General features: G+C 32.9%; 1 protein-coding gene across 2 annotated transcripts; it reads right to left on the reverse strand.

Moving 5' to 3' along the window:
* Window positions 1-12,531: 12,531 nt before the first annotated feature.
* Window positions 12,532-19,228, reverse strand: LOC137823882 (tropinone reductase homolog At5g06060-like). 2 transcript variants are annotated; one of them, XM_068629193.1, is made up of 7 exons: window positions 18,269-19,228; window positions 17,580-18,010; window positions 16,521-17,490; window positions 16,241-16,448; window positions 15,192-15,408; window positions 14,969-15,081; window positions 12,532-12,829 (listed from the first exon to the last, which is right to left on the reverse strand). In XM_068629193.1, exons 3-7 carry the CDS (start codon window positions 16,610-16,612, stop codon window positions 12,662-12,664), a joined length of 798 nt encoding a protein of 265 aa, XP_068485294.1. In that variant the 5' UTR covers window positions 16,613-17,490; window positions 17,580-18,010; window positions 18,269-19,228; the 3' UTR covers window positions 12,532-12,661. The 2 variants fall into 2 exon arrangements, with proteins under 2 accessions (XP_068485294.1, XP_068485293.1); XM_068629192.1 differs by lacking the exon at window positions 18,269-19,228 and having other exon boundaries at window positions 17,580-18,163.
* Between the last annotated feature and the right edge of the window lie 2,784 nt (window positions 19,229-22,012).

Below are 22,012 nucleotides of genomic sequence, written 5' to 3' on the forward strand. Positions count from 1 at the left end.
TCCACTGCATAACATAATAACCGCACTCATAATTTTCAGGTTGCCTGCTGGACTGCATGTGAAAATAAATGTATTAAATGAATGAGTGAAACACATTAAATTGAATGAACAAATATACTTTAAATACCTTAAGGTACATCCAAGTGAGTTTTTGTGCGTTTGAAGTTCTCCTCCCACACAACATATTATATCCAGAGTAAACACTAAAATAATAAGATTTCATGTTAGAATACATAATATTATATAATATATAATTAATAATAAATGTTAAATGAAACTGTCGTACCAATCTATAGTGTTTTTAAAATAGGTAGGAGGTTTTTTATGCAAGGCAAAACCATGTAGCGGTATGATCTTGAACAGATATGATCAATAGTTGCCAATGACGCCTGTATAACAAATCAGTTAATTAGTTTCTTTTATTTCAATAATTTATTAAAACTTATTTAATAAATAAGAACTTACTCATGGATGTACGGACCAAAATAAATGTGTTTTCAACCATTCTTTAAGGCAGTGGTGATGTATATTTGTGTTTCCGACTTCTTGTTTCCAATTGATTGAATGATTTGAGGGTCTAAAAACCCATATATATTGTGTTTCCCCTCATCAAAGCATAATCCAAAAAGATACCTAAAATTCAATAAGTTAGTACTAATATATTTAATAAATCAAAAGTATAAAGATTTTAATATTTGAACTTACATTATCCATAATTGCAGAATTGTTACGTTAATCTCTTGATCTCTGGCTGCAAGGTCCAACAAATCAGACATGTGAACATACAACGGTAGATTACTATGCCTTCCTAAAACATTGGCATCCCATGGAACCTCTAAGACGGTTGTATCTAATTCTGTAGCAACCTCCACCAATGCCGTCATAGGATCATCAATGGAGAATATTTTCTTCTTTCGCAGAGGCAATTTTGTCTTAGGTTCCTGCTACTCATCAACAAACAAACAAATACTTAAATTAGTTAGAATGTAATATATCTAATATATAATTCTATTTGTATTAGTGCAAAGATATACCATAGAGTTTATAGGCCTAACAAGATGTCTAGGCCAGGCAACGAAAGTATGTAATGCCTCTGCTACAATTGTGACCTCTGATGTCGGCACAAGAACTGCAAGATCACCATAAAAGACCTTCTCCACCGTGACCTTCATGAAATTAGAAGGAAGAGACACATTGTGTAACATTGTGACCCCTTCATAACACTTACCCAAGTCAACGAATCAGGTCAAAGAATTACACTCAACATATAACTCGCATTGGCTAGTTGAGCCAAAGTCATCCCCCGATAGATCAACCGTCGAACAACTCCCTTTAGTGCTGACTTTCTTAATAGGAGGCGAAGCTGGTTCATCTTCTACCATACTAGGTGGTTGCTGAGAGAGTCCTAAACCCTCCCACCGCTTTTTGAACACCATTTCCATTCGCACATTAAACTCATCCATGAAGCTTTCTTTAAGCTCTTGAGTTACCTCAGCCTTTAACTGCTCATGTAATTGTAGTAAATACTCTTGGCTAGGTTGATTGGACGATTGTTCCTTGCTATGTGATGAAGGTCCAAAGTATGAGTGAATCCCAAACCCATATCCAGCTACACGAACACGTCCAAGGTGCTCAGGTCGTCCGAGAGCAACATTAAGAATATCATTGCGACCATATGGATTAAAAGTCCCCTGTGTTGATTGCTCAGTAAGAGAATCCTAAAACAAATGAAAAGAAATTGTCAAACTTCAACACATTGAATTTAAAATAACACATAGAAAACATATTTCTTACAATTCGTTCAACTGTTTGTTTTGTAGACTTAGAACTCCATGTCCCTGATGGGTTTATACAGGCACCCTTCCACATCTCATGTCGGGGTGGTGGGGATGGAGGCCTAAAAGAATCTACACTATTCATTTCCTCAATGGAAGTAGAACGTGCTTTAATCTTTTCTTCAACCATCTTTTGCTCTAACAACTTATAACCACCACGGGACAATAAGTGTGGGGTATCATTATGTGCCTGACTGACTTTTGCTTTGTTCCGAACCTCCTATCATAACATTCAAAATTTAATAATACGTTAATATAAACTATATTCAAATATAAAAGTGATATTAACCTGCCATTTTTCAGTTTGTTAAATCTTCACAAACTGCTGCCAAGTTTCTTCATTAAGGGATGCATATTTTGTACAAGGGTTTTCTTCATTCCTTTTACCATATATATAATTTGTTGTCAATTTTGATTTGAACTGACGAAACTTGACACCCACATCAGAAAGAACCTTCACTTTTAAGGTTTCCACAGTCGACATCTTGTAATGTGTCTACATTATTTGAAAGAATTAGTTCATAAACAAGAACAAAGTATAAAAGAACTTTAGATTGAACAAAGTAAAAACAATTACATACCATAATATCTTGCCAAATCATATTTTTCTCGTGGTCAGTCACGTGATCCCAAGACTCAGTTAAGATAGAGATCCTTTCACGAGACAGTACTCTGAGATAACTCCTATATTTCTTTGCATGTTGCCCAGTGGCCACACCAGTGTGGATATCAATAGACAAAGGTATTTTGTCATCTTTATTTATCTTTTTAAACATATTCTTTAATCTGGTAGGTCCTCTACCAGTTTTTGAACGAGAAACTTTATCATCTGCCATGTTCCTGTTAGCAAGAATATGATAAGCAGCAAGAATATGAAATATAATTAAAATTATATATTGTAAAACTAAACATGAATCACATGCACATACAAATATATATTCCTTCATCATGATCATTTCGAGCTGCATGTACAACATCAACAACATCCTCATACTCTTTATGCCAATAAAAATAAATAAAAAATCCTCGTACTCTTTATTGATGGTCGTTCTTGTAAGTGATTCAATCTCACAAATGTCGTTGTTTGTATCTTCTGGGTCATTATGTTGTGTTTTTCCATGTAGCACAACAAACCAGTGGTCAGACGTAGGATCTTGGATATAGAAAACTTGGGAAGCTTGATGTGCCATTATGAATGGTTCGTCATGATAACCTATCTTTCGAAAGTCAACCAAAGTCATTCCTGATTCATCAACTTTGACACCAGTCTTATTGTCAACCCACTTGCATTTGAAAACAGGTACAGTAAAACTTGGTATAATTAACTTCCCAAATCTCTACTATGACACCATAATAAGGCATTGATCCCACAACAAGATTTTGATCCTTTGCAGTTGAAAACTGCATAGATGCTTCTAAGGTGACTCCGCTATTTTGCACTGTACTCCTATCATCTCGAGACTTTGTGTAAAACAAACAACCATTTACTTCATAGCCAGAACAACATAAAACATCAAATTTGAGACCATTTGCAAGCCATGTTAATGTTTCAGATGCTGATGGATCATTCATTATTTTTTGCTTAAACCATGACATGAAAGTTTTGTTATGCTCAATTAACACCCATTTTTCTGATTGTCTTGGGTTTTTATATTTGACAATGTCTTTGTGTGTATCTAAGTATGGTAACACCTCATCAGTGTTATTCAAGATATACAAGTGTGCTTGCAGAACCTCTTCTCTAGATTTGCTTATGACATGTACACCTTTTGAAGATTTACTTATGAATCTACGAGAGTGCCAACCTTTTTCAGGAACTCCTATACATTTGGCTTTTGACATGTACTCGGAACAAAACTCAATAGATTCTTATGTAATGTATCTTTCAATAATGGAAGCTTCTGGACGACATTGATTCTTCACATATCCATTCAAAATCTTCATGAATCGTTCAACTGGATACATCCATCGCATATAAATTGGCCCCCCACACAATCTAATTTCTCTTACAAGATGAACAACCAAGTGTACCATAATATCAAAAAAAAATGGAGGAAAAAACATCTCAAGTTGACACAAGATAACAATTATTTCTTCTTCAAGTTCATCCAACTTCTGAGAGTCAATCTCTTTACTACATATGGAATTGAAAAATGAGCATAGTCGAGTGATTGTATGCCTAACATTTTTTGGCAAGATTCCACGAATAGCCACCGGTAGTAATTGTTGCATTAGAACGTGACAATCATGTGACTTTAAGCCAATTAGTTTCAAATCATTCATAGATACAAGACTCTTCACATTTGAAAAGTAGCCTTGTGGTACCTTAACACCTTTAAGACATTCACAAAAACATGTTTTCTCTTTCTTTGACAAAGTGTAACACGCTGCAGGCAAGTATGTACGTTTACCAACTTCTCTCGGTGCCAATTCCTCTCGTATATTCATCTCAATCAAATCCAGACGTGCATTCACACCATCCTTTGTTTTGCCTTTAATGTTCAGAAGTATTCCTATTAGACTGTCACACACATTCTTTTCTATGTGCATTACATCTAGACAGTGTCTGACATCTAACTTACACCAATACGGAAGATCAAAAAAATTTGATCTCTTCTTCCATATTTCACTCACAGTTTGCTTCTTCATTTTTCCAAAAGTCACATTAACATTTTTTATTTTTTCATAAATTTAAACACCACTTAAGGGAGTGGGACAAATGTCATGTTCTTGGTATCCGTTAAAAGCTTTTTTCAATCTACGATATGGATGATATTTCTTTAGAAATCTACGATGCCCAAGATACACAATTTTTCTTTCGTGTTTCAACTGCTCATAAGATGTCTTGTCTTGACATATTGGACATGCTCTATGGCCTTTCACACTATAACCTGACAAGTTGCCATATGCAGGGAAGTCATTGATAGTACAAAACAACATCGCATGCAATCGGAAAGATTCATTCTTAAACGCGTCAAACACATCAACCCCTTCATTCCACAAACAAAGTTAGAGGTTCTGATTATGTTTCTAAGCAGAAATACAAAATGTAAATTTTATATGCATTAAATATGTTTTTCGTCATACTATAACACAAAATTGATTTTCGTTTATGGTGTAAACTTTAGACCATGTAGATACTTTTAGTATGAAAATAATTGAAATGAGTTATTCTTTATAACAATGAATTTTTAAAAAAAAACTAACAATCATTTCACATACAGAATGACCAATTCCAATCATTTTCATACTAGATATATCTGGATGATTTAAAGTTTGGACTAGGGACAAACACCAATTTTTTGTTATAATATATGGACGAAAAACATATTTAACCCATTATATATTGTACTTAGGAAAGTAGAAGAAATACTAGAATTCCTATATACACACAAAGAGAATTTATCACTAAAAAAAATAAAATTTTAACAACCACTAAAATGAGTCGTTTAAGTTCAAAAATCGATTGCTAAATTGATTTGTGACTGAAATAGCAACCAAACATAGGTGGTAGCAAAAATCCTAGTAACAAAACACTTCACAACCACTATTTTCATCAGTCGCAAAATTACAATTGAAAATACCAATAGTTATAATCATCGTAGAAGATTAGTCACCCCAATTTTAGAAGATCAACTTAGAAAAAAAAATTAATGAGAGATTCAGTCACTAAATCGATCACTAATTAAATTAAATTAATAATTAAAATAAAATAATTTATAGTGACTAATTATTATTATTATTATTATTATTTATTATTATTATTATTATTAATTTTATTATTATTACTAATGTTATTATTATTATTAATATTAATATTAATGTTAATGTTGTTATTAATATTATTATTAATGTTAATATTGTTATTAATATTATTATTATTATTATTATTATTTAATGTTGTTATTATTATTAATGTTATTATTAGTATTTATTAATGTTATTATTATTCATTAATATTTTTATTATTTTTATTAATATTTATTAATAATGTTATTACTATTCAATGTTATTAATATTATTATTAATTATTACAATTCTTATTATTATTATTAGTAGTAGTGTTAATCATGTGTCGGAGGGAATCAAGTCTAGATCTTGTATGTAGAGTTGACAAAATGGAACGAGTCTACCCATTGGTCCATCCTACATAACTTGCAACTCTTACGGGCTAGGTGCTCAGGGGAGGGGGCCCAAATAACCCACGTATTTAAATATTTTAGAAATTTCTTTCTGTACCCCAATAATTTTTTCTTTTAGTCTCATATTCTCAAAAGTTCTAAAATTATCCATTGAATGGCTGTTAGTGATAGCTTGTTGGTTGCCATTGTAATGGGTGTCACCAGGGTGTGACCCGTGTTTTCATCGTGGTTTGTGGAGGGAATTTGATTCATGAGAAAGGTGAGGGTGGATTGAATAGAACTATTATGTGCCTCTATAGCTATCTGACGGGTGTGATTGTCCTCCATCTGGATCTGAATGGAAGACATACGTTCTTGAATGAACCTTAGAATTTCTTTTAGGTCTTTTGTTTGGGTTTTTGAGATATTGGTAAGGTCAATGAAAGCACTAATTGCTAGACTTTCACTACAACTATGCAAAGATTAATGAACGGTAGAGTAAGGTCAAAATTCTCTGCCCTTTATTACTATTGAATTCAGTCCTAAATAGGAGTTGTATGGACCAATGAGTCTTACATTGTTTCAAAATATTTCTAATAACACCTTATTTATTACACAATGTAATCCTTCATCCATTTGGATTTAGTAATCTAGCATTTAGGTTTATTGTTGTTGGACCAAGTTGTAACAATGTGTGTTTTTTCTTTTATCCTTTAAAGAAAACCTTAACACTTACTTACTGGAATGTTTAGAGACAATCCTTACTGAATCTTACCGTATTCTGTAATCAAAATCCTAATAAAAAAAATACAAAACTCAATGTGTATATTGCTAAATCAACTCAGATTTCCTTGTTTGGTCTCATTAGGCTTCCATTTCTAGGAAATTTTCCTTTTATGCAATACGAAAAACATTCGTAATTAATTATATCTCAATATTGTCTTTAAATAATTATATATATATATATGTATGTATATGGATTCCGTTCGTTAGCTATTTACATATGAATGTTGTTGATTGATAATTACACACGAAAATTACTTAAGATATAACTATATGAAATTATTTTCAAATTTCTAACATCCGTAAATAGTAGTTACCTATAAAGGATTGACCTATAGCTAAATCTTATCTATAAATTGTTTCAGGATTCGGGTAGCATCCCAAGGGTTATAATGCTTCATTTATAGCATTAGTACCTAAAGTGAGAGATCCCACTTCTTTAGACTAGTACATGCCTATCTCCCTTTTGGGTGTTCTCTATAAAATTATAACTAAGGTGTTGTCGTGCCAGATAAAGGAGGCTTTACCGTTGGTGATTGATGCTAATCAGTCGGCATTTTTAAAGGGAAGAGGCATGCTAGACAATGTCCTTGTGGCCAATGAGGTTATTAAGGAGTTAAGGAGGAATGGGAGGAGCGGATTGTGTTTAAAAGTGGACTATGAAAAGGGATATGACTCGGTCAGGTGGGACTTTCTTCTATATATGTTACAGAAGTTGGGCTTCCATAGTAAATGGATAAATTGGGTAAAAGGGTGTCTGGAGTCTGCATCGGTATTTGTGTTGGTCAATGGAAGCCCTACGGAGGAATTTAGACCAACAAAAGGGTTGAGGCATGGAGACCCTTTGACACCATTTCTTTTTCTCATTGTTGCAAAAGGTATAGCAGGGTTTGTGAGACAAGCACTCAAAGAAAACCTCATTAAAGGTGTGAAGGTGAGGAGGAATGAGGTAGAAGTCTATGTGCTACAATTTGTTGACGACACCCGCTTCATGTGTGAAGATTCCTATACAAGTGTTTTCAGTATAAAGCAATTCTAAAGGTGATGTGATTTGATTTTAGGATTGATCATTAGGTGACACTTTTATATTTATGATTGAGATTTTAAGACAATTAAAGAGTGAAAACCTAAGGAAAATCCCCACTAGACATTAACTTAACCAAGTAGTTAAGTAGATTTGAAGGTTCATTTCACAAAGGAAAAAGGAAAACACAATTAAATGGTGATGATGATGACAATTATGGTGCGAAAATTGAACAAGTAATATAAGAGCAAAGAATGGACCGAATGGAATTCAAAGAGACAAAACTAAGAACATGTTTATGATAGTATGGGATGGAAATGGATAATGGAAGAGATGATGAAAGAAGAACTTATGGATGGTGAAGCTAGGATGAATCACGCCACTTGATGGGGTGGAATCACCAAGATGAGTGAAAGGAGGTCGCCACTTGAGAGCTTCATATCTCACAAGATAAGACCAATTTAGGAGGAGACTCACTCACTCACAACTCACATCAAAGGATTTATGAGATTGCTTCTGGGCTGAAAATTAACTTTCACAAATCCAAACTGGCTGGCATAAATGTTGAAGGGAACACTCTAGGGCTCTTTGCAAGTACCTTAAATTGTACTCTTATAGGGGTACCATTTAAATACTTGGGTGTTGTTGTTGGAGGTAATCCAAGAAAGACGTCCTTTTGGGAGTCTATCCTTAATAAGTTAAGTGATAGGCTGAGCGCTTGGAAAAGGAGATTCTTGTCACTGGCGGGAAGGATCTGCTTAGTGAAATCGGTTTTAAAATCTTTACCCCTGTTCTACTTATGTTTTTTTAAAGCTCTGGTGTAGGTGTATAACAGAATTATTAGTATGCAAAGAAGCTTTCTTTTGGGCATGGGGTAGAGAGTAGAGATTGATTGCCTAGGCAAGTTGGGAGAAAGTGTGCAAACTGATGGAGGAAGGGGGTTTGGTCCCTTTGTTTTAGGTGGATAGGTATCCTGGGTGTCCAACATAAGGATTTGAAGGTTCATTTTGAAAGTTTCTTTTTGGTTAATATGAATTCTAAGCAAAATCAGGTGTGAAAGGGTATGTGGACGACAATAGTGAGGTGTATTTGGGATCAAAGGAACATGGTTATTTTTAAGCAAGGTGTACCTGATGCAGAGGAAGTTTCCAAATGGGTCAACTTAGAGTGTGGCTTTAGTTGAAACATAGGATCAAAACTTCTATTTTTTTCTTTTTTCGGATTGGAGCTTAAATCATGTTTTGTGTATCAAAAGCTGCAGGTAACTGGGCCCCAACTAAGGAAGGAGAGAGCATGATACGTAGTTAATGGTCCTCCGTTTTCTTAGTGTTTGGAGCTGATGTAGGCAGTTTCTCTTGATAAAGTTGCAGTTTTAGACCCGATGGACTACCCTGGTTCATATGATTGAACTACAAAGCTTTGAAGTTGCAAAGAATATTGTGGTTCCCTGCTGCTGTGTTTTATTTTCTATGCTTATAGGAAGTTGCAGGGTCTCTCTGGTTAAGGGATGTGGGTTGGTTAAGAGGCATAGAAGGTTGAGAAATTACATATGTTTAGAGCCTTTTATCTGTTGGTGGTGCTACAGAAGAACAAGTACACATGTGTGGTAGACCACTTGGATTACCATTATGAAGCTTTTTGTACTGTTGTTGGGGTTGTTAAAAGAAAACCAATAGTTGCTTAATTCAGGTTTTGTATCATTTTCAGCTGTAGCAATTCTTACGAGTTTTTGTTTTTTGTCTCTCTTGGTTTTGCTTCACCATAGCTAGTGCAGCCCTTGGTGTAATATGGCAGGTTATTATGTATATTGGTGGTTTAGATGCACTAGTGCAAAATGTATAAACAAGTGCGATTTATTTAGTGCGACTTTGCGCTCAAACACTTCTTTTAAAAATGTGGTGGCATTTTTGTAATTCAGTTCATTTACAACTGCGGCTATTAGTAAATCCGCACTTGTAAATCAAACGTTTGAATTTACAAGGGCGGCTATTTGTACAACCGCCCCTTGTAAATCAAAATGCTTGATTTACGAATGCGGCTTTACAAATAGCCGCGTTCTTAAAACCTTTTTAACCCTAATTCAGAAACGTGCCACCTACGTTTTGATACTCTCGCACTTCGTTTCTCTTATGTGCTTCCTTCATTAACTCTGCTTCCTCTTTTCTTCCTCTCTTCTTTGCATTGTCTTCGTGTCATCGGTAAGCATTGTCTTCCATTCTTCTTCACCATTGATTTATTTATTTATTTTATGTTGCGTTTCTATTATGTTTTGTGTTATGCCATTGCTAAGGTCATGCTTCATTAGGAAGGTTTTTGTTTGCTTTCTGTTGTGCCTTCCTCGTCGTTGTTGCCGCCTTGCTCCGTCATATATTTGCATTTCATTGGGGAATTTTTATTTGCGTTTTTTGGACTTCCGTTAGGATGAAATACAAAGAGGTATGATATGGATGCACCAAGAGATCAAAAGAAATGCTAAAATAATGACCATGTTCTTCGGAAAAGATTAAAGTTTAGAACTTTGATTAGAAACCCAATCAACAACGAAAAAAAAAAGAATCTCATACCACCCGCTATCAGACCGCTATCGAAAACCTCAACCTCATTGAACCAGTTTTATGAGGTTGAGCTAGGCTTAAAGTCCACTTCGTAACATGGTATCTAAGCTAGGTTCGAGCCTATCCTAACGAGTATTTGTTGGGTTTATCAGGCCACCACCCATAATATGTTGTCCCACGCACGAGCTCTCACTCTCGACGTGAGGGGGTGTGTTGGAGATCTCACATCGACTAGAGATTAGAGCCTTTCATTGTATATAAGTGGGTGCAAACCTCAACCCCATGAGCCGGTTTTATGGGGTTGAGTTAGGCTTAAAGTCCATTTCGTAACAAATGCGATTTATGGATGCGGCTATATAAATCGTCGCATTTATAAATCGAATTTATGAGTGTGACTATATAACCACCTTCTTATCTCTTCGATTTACAAATGCGTGCTCTTCAAATGCGATTTATATAGTCGTCCTTATAAATATAAAATAACCACACTCGTTTTGTTTTTCTGCAACAGTGCCTTCGCCTTTAGAAGGTCTTTACACACGATTAAGTGTGCCTAGAAGTTGTTCTTTTTGATCCCATTGCAAGGTTTTTTGTGGATTAAAGAACAATTATGCAGGTCCAACACTGATGCATTATTTTCTTGGGAGGAAGGGAGCGGGGGGGGGGGGTGATTGGTTTTGTTCCTGCATAAGTATGCAGTAAAATTTATGCAACAGTACCCGGAAATGTGCAGAGGCATCCTTAGTATGCAGCAGCGATTTTAACTTTGGGGTGCTTTGAAAGCTGAAATATTGCAGTCATCTAGAAAATGGTTTTTTGAAACTCTCACAGGTTCATAAAAAACAAACACCCGTTGTGAGCGCACTGAGAAAAGATTTGATTTAGTGGAAGAATGAAGAATCAAACAGGTTGAAAATTGATGCAGCATAATACAATTGATACATAGTTTTGAGGAACTAGGGGGGTTCACAAGCAAGGGTGCAAGATAATTGTAGTGCAAAGCTGAGTTTCTCTACAGAGCCAAATCTGTGAGAAAATTGGGTACTAAGGTGGGAAAGCATATCATGGAACGGTGATGTTAGATGCACAATTCTGTTGACAACCTCATAATTGCATAGTTCTGCAGCAACCATGTTCTTTGCAGGTGGAGCAGATTTAACTTTGCAATTATAGCAACTTTTTGAAGATCTAAACTGTAGAACTATCACGACCTTTAGATGAGGCAATCTCAAACTTTGTTTTTGCTCAAATTTGGTTCAATTTTGGTTTGGTTCTGTTATAATAACCAATATGAATGGGAGTAAAGTTAAGCACTTGGAGCAGACATGCTTTTTTGATTAAAAGGAAATATACATGTTCGGTGCAGTTATTGGCAACTTCTAAGGGAGTCATATAAGCTCACAATAGTTGTGAAAGCCAAGAAAAGGGGGCCAAGGTTGATGCAGGTGCAGGGCTAGCCAGGCCAGAGCCTATGCTGTGCTTTAAAGCCATAGGTTCAATATGCTGGTTCCGATTTTGCTGGTGCTTTTTGGCAGTCAATTATGCAGCTGATGTAAATGTTGTAGAGGGCTGTTTTAGTTTTTTTTTTTTTTTGTATGGTAGGAAGTTTAAAAAAAGTTTATTTCTATAGAGGTGGTGAGAAATCTTGTTATTTGTACGTGGGTTGGGATATCTGAATCCCTATATTTATTTATTATATTCTTTGCAGACATAAAAAAAATATTTATGTAATAATAAGGAATTTTCTTTTAGTAAATTAATAGATAATACATAATAATTCAATATAATTTATTATAATGTAAAAGATAATTTATTTATGTTCAAAAACCTACACCTAATTAATAGTTTATAAATATTTTAGAAACTTACAAAGTAATTCAAATATAAATAATATTCAAATTTTACATATTTGATATAAGATGAAAAATCTTGGTTGACCATATCTTAATGTCGTTTCCTCTTCCAGGACAGTCACACCTATCTCATCTCCATGAGCTCAATTACAATTTCCTCAAACTACTATAAGAGAGCACCATTAATACTAAACTCAACACTCTCACATTTCGCAAATCTAAGTACATCTTAATTTATATAAAAAAACACACTCAAACAATTAATCAGATCTTAATTAAGTGTTAAGATCGTATTAATATATATATATATATATATATATATATATCCACAAAGGTAAAAGGTAAAAATATATTAAAATATTACAAGTAAAAATATTTTATCATTTATCACATAAAATAAACAGAATACAAGATTCAAAGGATACATACGAACGATGAAAAATGAAAATTAAACACACTCTTAATTAATTGTTGGATCACTAATTGAAATTTAAGATGTGAAACCTCCATCTACATATAAAATTTGCCCATTGATATACGATGCAGCAGGAAGACAAAGAAAAGCAACAAGTGATGACACTTCTTTGGGTTCTCCTATACGACCAAAATGTATTTTAGATATAACATTAGCATCAAACTCTTCTGGTCCACATTTCTCCTGAATGAACAACAATTACTGTGATATTAACATATGAGAAATAAAAACATAATGGTAACATATGTGTCAAATTAGAAATTGCACAATAAATACCATTTTTACTCATAACACACACAGTTATACAAATATCATAATACCCTGACCCATATGAAGTAAGGAAGGTAGGTTAAATCTATCCACTTGAAAGTCTATCACATGACACTACATTTAAAGTAAACTTTTTCAGTACAATAAATTTGTGAATATTTTAATTATATAATATTTAATTTTTTACTTTTATTCAGTGTAAGACTTAAAACTTGAAGTTATACTTAAATAAATGTGTCTAATGTCATAATTATAAAAAATTACTTCAGGTGCCCGACGACTGTATCTAATACAAAGTAGTCTAAAGGTCTATATCGTTACCTAATTATTTGGATGTAATTAGGTAGAAGGCAATGCGCAAAACCTCTTTTTGATAAAACTATTTAAAGAAAAGTGGACATGAGTGTTCGAGATTAAGCAGGAATAGAAGTAGAAAAAGGTTTTAGGTTCTTTCTTTCTACCCAGACAAACGATCTCAAACTCTCTATACCTACGCAAGGATAATATCTCATCAAGGGTATCTTCTAAAAGAATATCCACACTCTCGACGAAGGTTTGAAGCATGGATGGTTGCCGAAATTTTGAGAAAAACTCTCGGACTCGGTTATCCAGCAATGCGTAGTCAGCCTCTTGAATCTCCTCACCCCTATATGAACTTAGGGAAGTAGAAGAGGACGTCACGAACCCTATGTCATTCCTACCTACAGGATCAACAACATTTTGAGAGGACTTTCAGTGCTCTCGATATCACTAGAATTGGAAATAATATCTAAGGCCATCGGCCTTCCCCCCTCGGACCCCTTGATGCAAAAAGTCTCAAAACCAAACACGAAGGAAGGTCAGCCCAAAACAAAGTGCTAATGAAAAGGGAAGACATGGTTACCTCTGAAGACTCTTAAATATGTACACCCATAAATTCTAAAAACACAAACACTCTCGACATTCAAATTCTTGGAGCAAATTCATGGGTAAAGTGTAAGAAGTGGATCCCACTACCACTCCTATTTATAGGTGGAGGAAGGGGCAAATATGAACCATCATGCCCATTGTAAACTGTTGGATCATGTCGGCATCAACGGTCTAGATCATATAACCTTGCACATCCTGACAGTACGTCACATCCACGCGCCTCAAACGCCACAATAAGTTTTCCCACTCGACTCCTAGGTCGTGTAAGTGGCCACACGACAAGAGTAACGTAGATATACCTTCCAACAAGAAGATTAACATCCGATGCAGCGGTTAGTCGGCTTAGCGACCACATAGACCTTACATAGAGTTCTTCTATTAAAGCCTGGGGGCATATAGCCCGAGGATGGGCATCTAGCTAAAGATAAACCAATTTTTCTTTTACTAACACATACTCTATGTGACACTCAAAAATCATTTCACTTGAGCCTGAGGGGCTGATGTACAACCGGATGGCCCAGTGGTCGACAGCCTTTCGGCCCACTTAACCCAAATAGAACCCTTAAAATTCCATCTAAACATAATCAAGCTAGTTTATTTGTAAAGAGTGATTAGGACACAATCAGACCCTCTTTTGTACACCACGAACAGACCCATAACAGTAGGGGTCCATCCAAAAGATATAAATACCAGAAATAGATAGATGCTTGAGGTAATTTTTTCTCTTTTAACTCACCTACATATTCTATTCAGACTAACTTGATCGTGAGAGTACCTTTGCAAGTTTCCCCCACAATCATTCGGTGAAACAAAATACTTTTTTTTATCGGCAAAGAATTAAGTAAATTAAAGGGGATATTTCAGGGGTATCCCAACCCTTATACAAAACCACCACAATCTAGAAGGCCGAGAAACAAAATACTTGACTAAAGACTACAGCACCTGAAGGCCGAGAAGACCGAAAACAAAAGATAAAAGAAGTCACTATAGGATAAACCCAACCTTTTAAAAATATTTATATTTATAACCTTTTTAAAACATTACCATACTGGACATGATCCAAATTTACAATACTAATCTGCTGCACTTAATCTTAACTTGTTTTCTACATTATCAATATCCATTTCATATCTTAAAACATACCACGGCAGATTCCAAGAGTGGAGTCCAAATTGGTCCAGGTGCTACAACATTTGCACGAATGTAATCCTTTGCCCACTCCAAAGCCACGTTCTTGGTGAATTGATTCATGGCTCCTGAATTAAACTATATATTTAGATAAAATATCTTCTACCACCCATTTCATTCATTTCAACAAGTTAGATTCGGAAAATTACAAAAATAAAATAAAATAGTATGCATATACCTTTACTGGCTGAATAGGCAGATAAAAGTGGAATAGCTTGTACACCTGCAATGGATGAAATAAATACAATGTTCCCAGATCCAGATTCTTTAAGAAGTGGATGTGCAAGTTGAGTCAAATGAAAAGCAGACTCAAAATTGGTAGCCATTATAGTTGATATATCTTCAGCAGTGTGATCTATTATTTTCTTTGTTATCTCTGTCCCTGCATTGTTCACCTAAGAGAGAACCACATATGAAATCATCCCAAATACAATAATGAAAAATGAATCAGAAAATGAAGAATAATTCATTGACTGAATCAGAGACTTCAGTAAATTGTTAATGAAATTAAAAGCTACCACGTTAACTGAATCGAATTCCTCACAAGTCGTTTAGTTACATAGTCGACTGCTTTAAAATTGGATGGAATTAATTTTAGCATAATTATATTTTTTAATGTAAAAGAGCATAATTATAATTTTAAACTGTTAAATTAATGTAATTAAGTTTAAATAAATTTTATTGTCATGTAAGATTTTATCTACAAATTTCTGAAGTATAATTTCGTAGAAATGTTTCTGATAATCTCGAGTCTCTCTTAAAAAATTGTATTACAATGAATATTCAACATATTACAATGAATATATATTCTCTTACTTTTCTAACTCATCGATCAACTTGTTTTTTAAGTTACCAGTCAACTTAGTTATTCACTTTTTAAGTGAGTTAGCTTCCAAAGAGATTGAAGAAGAAATAGCTTATTGGTGAGTTAGAGATGAGAAGATGGAAATAGTATTCAAGCCATCTGCCAAAATTAAATAGGACGGTGATAAGTTGACAAAAAAAACAGTAAAAAAACATTAACAATCTAATATATTAATTTTTATTTTATTTTATTTCTAATCAAAATTTCCAACATACCTTTTTACATCGAGAATAAATCATATATTGTGTAAAAACAAAAATATTTATGGTAGTACAATAAAAACCATATATTTCTAATCTTGCTTCAGAATGTTTGTTTGGAGGGAGGGGAAACAAAGGTTATGATGAGTGGTTGAATCTTACTAGAATGTTAAGTTTGCCCTGAAAGATGGAGGAAACAGTTTCCATGAGTGTTTGGCGTTGGTGGCGATGTAAGACATCACAGACTGAACCAGTGACGTTGAAGCCCTTCTTTTTCCACTCTTCTAAACACCTATTAATATCTTCTTCCTTTCGTGAACATACATGAATACTTGCCCCAAATTCTGCCAATTCCTCCACGATCGCATGCCTAATAAAAAATAAACAAGACAAAGTAAAGAAGTGAATAAAAGGAAATATGTTCGTAAAGTATGTTACCAACCCAATCCCTCTGGTGCCTCCTGTCACAAGAGCTGTCATGCCATGAAGTGACCATCTCTTGTCCTTTATGCTGCTAAACTTTGGTTCCCCCATTTTTGTTTCTAATCCAACACTTCCACAAAAATGGAAAATAGATTTGTTGTGAAGCAGAAAGAAAATCTCAAAGATACCTCTTTATATATGCATGTTCAAGTTCTGTCGCACTTTGTGGCTGTCAGTGATTTTAAGCTTATCGCCATATACAATTAATCAGCCACAACTACCTGTTCGTATGTCAATAAGTTTTAATAAACTAAAATTTTATGAATTTTACGATTAACATTACAAGAAAAACACAGATTTGTGTGGACCAAAAACGGACATAAAACAGCAAAAACCGGCGACGCATATTGCGTGGATCAAGCTCACGCAAAGCAGACACCAATTACGTCGGTCAGGCCGACGTAAAGGCGACGCAATTGCGACGGCTTATGCATGGGCCAAACTGACGCAATTTAAAATGTCGCCCTATGCGTCGACTTAGCCGACGAAATGGAAAAAAAATAATTTGGTATCAGACTTTGCGTGGACCAGACCCACGCAAAAGCCGACGCATGGATTAATTTTCAGAAAAATAAAATAAAATATAGCGTGGGCCAAAAGCCGACGCATAAAGAGGATGAAAAAAAAATATTTTTGGTTCTAGCCAGTTTAACCTGTAAACAAGAAACAACATCCAAATCACATTCAGAAAAATTGGTGTCATTCACACCATATCCAAAATACCAAAATAATTCAAATAGTTAGACAAAGTCTTTGATCCATTCAAATATTCAAGATAGATATAAATACTTAAACAAAACTTAAAATTAAAATTGTAGTTTACAAATTTAACTAAAAGCACTAAAATTTAAAATGCTATATAATTCAAACATAAAAGAATGTCATTGAATATATAAAGTGAATCTCTTGGTGATGTGATTTATGAAAACCTGTAAAAAATACAAACAATATGAATAAATAAATGAAATAATTAAAATACTCAGTAGATAATAAAAATGTTAAATAATTAAAAACTTACAGTCTAGGATACACTTTAAGGAACAGGTTGGTCATCCTGCTCAGGATCATACTCGTGATCAAATTGAGTTGTGCTACTGGAAGCATTTTTTTCACGTTCCATTGAGATAAGCTTTTCCTTTATAACCTTCATCTCATCCTCCAAGTGTGCATACTTTTGACCCCACATACTAAGCTCAGCACGAAGCATTTGATTTCAATTACATTCTTAGATTGTGAAGTGCCAGAAGTAGAGGATTGAGTTAGGGAAGAGACTCCTTGGCGGAAGTTAGCAGCCAAGTCTGTCGTACCATACACCCAACCTCTAGTCTTTCCTCCAGCAGCTTCCTTCCAAGTTTGAAGTTTGGTTGCAGGATCAAGTTGATGGACATCAGTGCTAGAGTCCTGAGAACTATCTGCTTGAAGGGCCCTCAATCGCTCATGATAGTTTTCCTACATAGATCATTAGGAAATGAAAGTGTTAGGAAATTAAAATATAAATATAAAAAAAGTTAAAAGAATAACTTACATAAGTTTCACGAACACGACTATCAACCCATTCACCCTTCTTGTTTGTGTGGGTAACCATAAATAGTTCATCAAGCTCTAGAGGACGACCATATTGACGTTCCTAATAATGTTATACAATTAAAAGCAGTATAGGTTGCAAATGTCAAATGAATATCATGTAAGGCAGTGAGAAGTACTTACCAAGGTCACTGCAATATCTATATGTGATTTTCGACCTGTGGAGTGCAGTGCTCTACCACGAGTTGAACCCCTATTGACTTTATTCTGAGTTGATTTATCTTTGAACTTTTTTGAATCCCAATAGTTCAAAAGGTCATCCCATGCCTAATCCTATACTTTTACCCAACACACGATCTAATATATGAATCATGTGGATATTAGTGTCCAATACACTGCATATGCCACATATGAACTTTATTGTTTAAACTTAGTATGTTAAATATTTAATTTATAGTAATTCATGTAACTAATTATCGTGTTAGTATAATCATCTTTTTGTAAATCCTAGTCGAATAGGATACAATAATGTTCAAGTTAAATATAGGACAATAACTCATACATCCTCATTCATACATTATAATACATACATCGTAATTTCATTTAACACATAAATATAAACATCGTAATTCATAAATCGTAATTTCATTTAACGTGAATGTATATAAACATCCCAAATTTTTTACTCTCTGCAACCCTTATTTAATTTACACACCCCACATCACTTTTTCTAATTTTCTAACCCAATATGCTGCCAAAAGTTTCTACTTTCTGCAGCCCTGATTAAAAGTCTTGTGCTTTATTCGTCAGTTTAATAGTTAAGTCTCAAAGATGATTACTATACTTAATGGGTTTATTGCAGTAAGTGAATCATCTATACCAAATTTCTTAGGAATTCATGGTAAAAATTCAGCATAAAAAATTTAGTCCAAATTTATCACCAAGATATACCAGCAACCAACAACAGCTCAATAATCCAAACAAAATAATCATAAAATTTTGAAACTTTAAACATTTAACTCCAGCAACAATGGAGAAGACCAGTGACAGTGACACGACGCGCGGAGGAGGCTAGGGACGACGTAGAGGAGCTGCAGACGCGACGCGGAGGAGTTGCAGACGCGGAGGAGCTAGGGACGCGACACATACTTTAAAATTTTAATTTAAACTAAATTTATAATTGAATTCAAAGTTTACAAAATTAATTAAAACTTTAAAAAAATTAATTCAATTTAAAAAACAATATAATTTTAATTTATATAACAAAAAAATTAATTTAATGTATAAAAAAATTAATTTCATTATACAACAAACTTTTTTTTAATTTTTTAAAAATAATTTAATTTAATTTATGCAATAAAAAATTAATTTAATTTATACAAAAATATTTAATTTAATTTATACAATAAAAATTTACTTTAATTTATACAAAATAATTTAATTTAATTTATAGAATAAAAAAATAGTATAATTTATACAAAAGAAAACTAATTTATAGGACATAAAATTAATTTAATTTGTAAAAAAAAAACTTTATTTATTTTATACAACAATAAACAAATTTAATTTATACAAAAACTAAATTAAGTATAATTTGTATGTGATATAACATCTATTATCACAAATATCAATGAACCCTATTATTGAAATTGCTCATGATACCCTCATCATCCCTTCTAACTTATAATCCAAAATCTAATAATCAACTATATTCCATGATTCTAAGTTAATTCTATATACTATCACGAATATCAATGAGTCATATTTGTCAAATTGCTCATGATACTCTCTTTCAAGCCTTTACAATGCACTTCTTAGTTGAACTCTTACCTTACTAATTGTAATAAAAAAAACAAGTACATATGTTCTACCCAAAATGACAATGGACTAGGGTTATGAACTTATAATCCAAAATCTAATCATGAACTCTATTCCATGATTTTAAGTTCATTCTATATCTAACTCAGTCGAAATTTACTTATTTATGTTACATTTATTAAGAACTAAGTCTACTAAAATTACTATGTCAAAGACCTATTATTTAGTGCATTGGAAAATGGTATTAACACAGTTATAAGGAATATTGCATATGTGTCATCTCGTCACTTAAAAACTTACTACATTATTATGTGCTTCAGTTGAAAAACATCAATTTTTTTTTGAGATCATACTCAGTAACTATAAGAATGACATTTATAGAGCATGTAGTCAACTTTCGAACACTTTGGATATTGTAGCAATCTAATAATTAAGAATAAGTTACTTACTCACGCACTTAGTCTTAATATGTTTGTATCATATACATTTTCGCTAATTCTTTAAGATGATCTTATGCTTCATTTATGAGAAGTAACATCTTTAAAATTATAATGGATATCAAAGCAAAATTCCTAATTCATTCATTGCATAGATATAACATTTAAATTCATTTAAGTTACTAATCAATAGTTTTATCTAACTTTTTTTTTCTTAAGTCAAATAAAACATTTTAAGATAAAATTGACTCTCTATTTTTAAATACATCCATTACATTTTGCATTAATTAATTACTTCATCTTGAATTTATATTCTTAAATTTATGTATATTTTATATAATTTTTACAAAATTTAAATACATTTTTTTTTTTTACTATTTTTTACTCAATTATTATTTTTTAAATCTTTATAAACTTTTCAAAACACTTCATCAATTTAATTTAACTAATTTATATCATAATTTAAAAAATCAAATATTTATGAAAATTTATAAATTAAATAAATTTAATAAATTTAAAATAAATAATCTTTAAAATAATAAAATACTTTATATAACATTTAAATAATTTATATATCTTTTTTTTATTCAATTATTATTTTTCTATATTTTTTTAAATTCTTTCTAAACTTTTTAAGATAATTTTTTTTAAATAATTTTAAAATCAAACTCTTAATTAATTTAATAAATTTAATTTAACTAACTTATATTAAAAAATTTAAATTAAAAAATTTATTATAATATTAAAAAAATAAATTAAAATAAATATAATAAACAGTTAAATATTACAATATTTCTTATAATGTATACATTAAATAAATTTTAAAAAAATAAATTTTAAAAACCTAAAATATAAACTTGCGTGGGCCGAGGATGACACAAGCCGATGCAAACATTAAACTCTATGTGGGGCGCGATCGACGCAAAATGATTTTTTAAAATAAATTAAATATGTACATGTGTCCGTTTTGCGTCGGATATAATAACCAATTAAATATTAAAATATTTCTTATAATGTATACATAAAATAAATTTTAAAAAAATAAAATTTAAAAATTTAAAATATAAACTTGCGTGGCCGAGGCCGACGCAAGCCGATGCAGACATTAAACTCTGCGTGGACCGCGACTGACACAGAGTGAATTTTTTTTAATAAAATTAAATTTGTGCATGTGTCCGTTTTACATGTGATAATCTTCAAAATCACTTTTGCGTGAATTTTACGGCCGTTTGGCCGACGATATTCCCGTTCACAGCTGACCCAAATGTTTAACAGCTAAATCTTCATTTTCTTGTAGTGTAAACTTAAACTTTCAATTTTATGAATTTTACTTACACTGGAAATTAAATTCTGGGAGGTTATTTGTTAGCCTTTTCCCCGAACGAGCTTAGATCGATTAAATGTTGGGATGTGATATATGGTGAGTTATGAAGTGGAATTGGTGTAGGGAGTGGTGAGTAGTGAAGTGTTACTGATATATGGTGAGTGATCAAGGGGAATTGCTGCATGATTTTCTTTGTTTGGTCATTAGGCTTCAGATTGTATTTGTTTTTATGTGATTGATTTTGTGTGGTGGAGCTTGGAGGGGATTACACGCGATAGAGTGGGCTTCTGTGATAGAGTCTGACGTGATGTTTTCTTTTGGATTTGCTATTTATGGTCTACCTGTACA

This window comes from Phaseolus vulgaris, chromosome 8 (assembly GCF_000499845.2).
Source record: "Phaseolus vulgaris cultivar G19833 chromosome 8, P. vulgaris v2.0, whole genome shotgun sequence".
NCBI classification, from domain to species: Eukaryota; Viridiplantae; Streptophyta; class Magnoliopsida; order Fabales; family Fabaceae; genus Phaseolus; species Phaseolus vulgaris.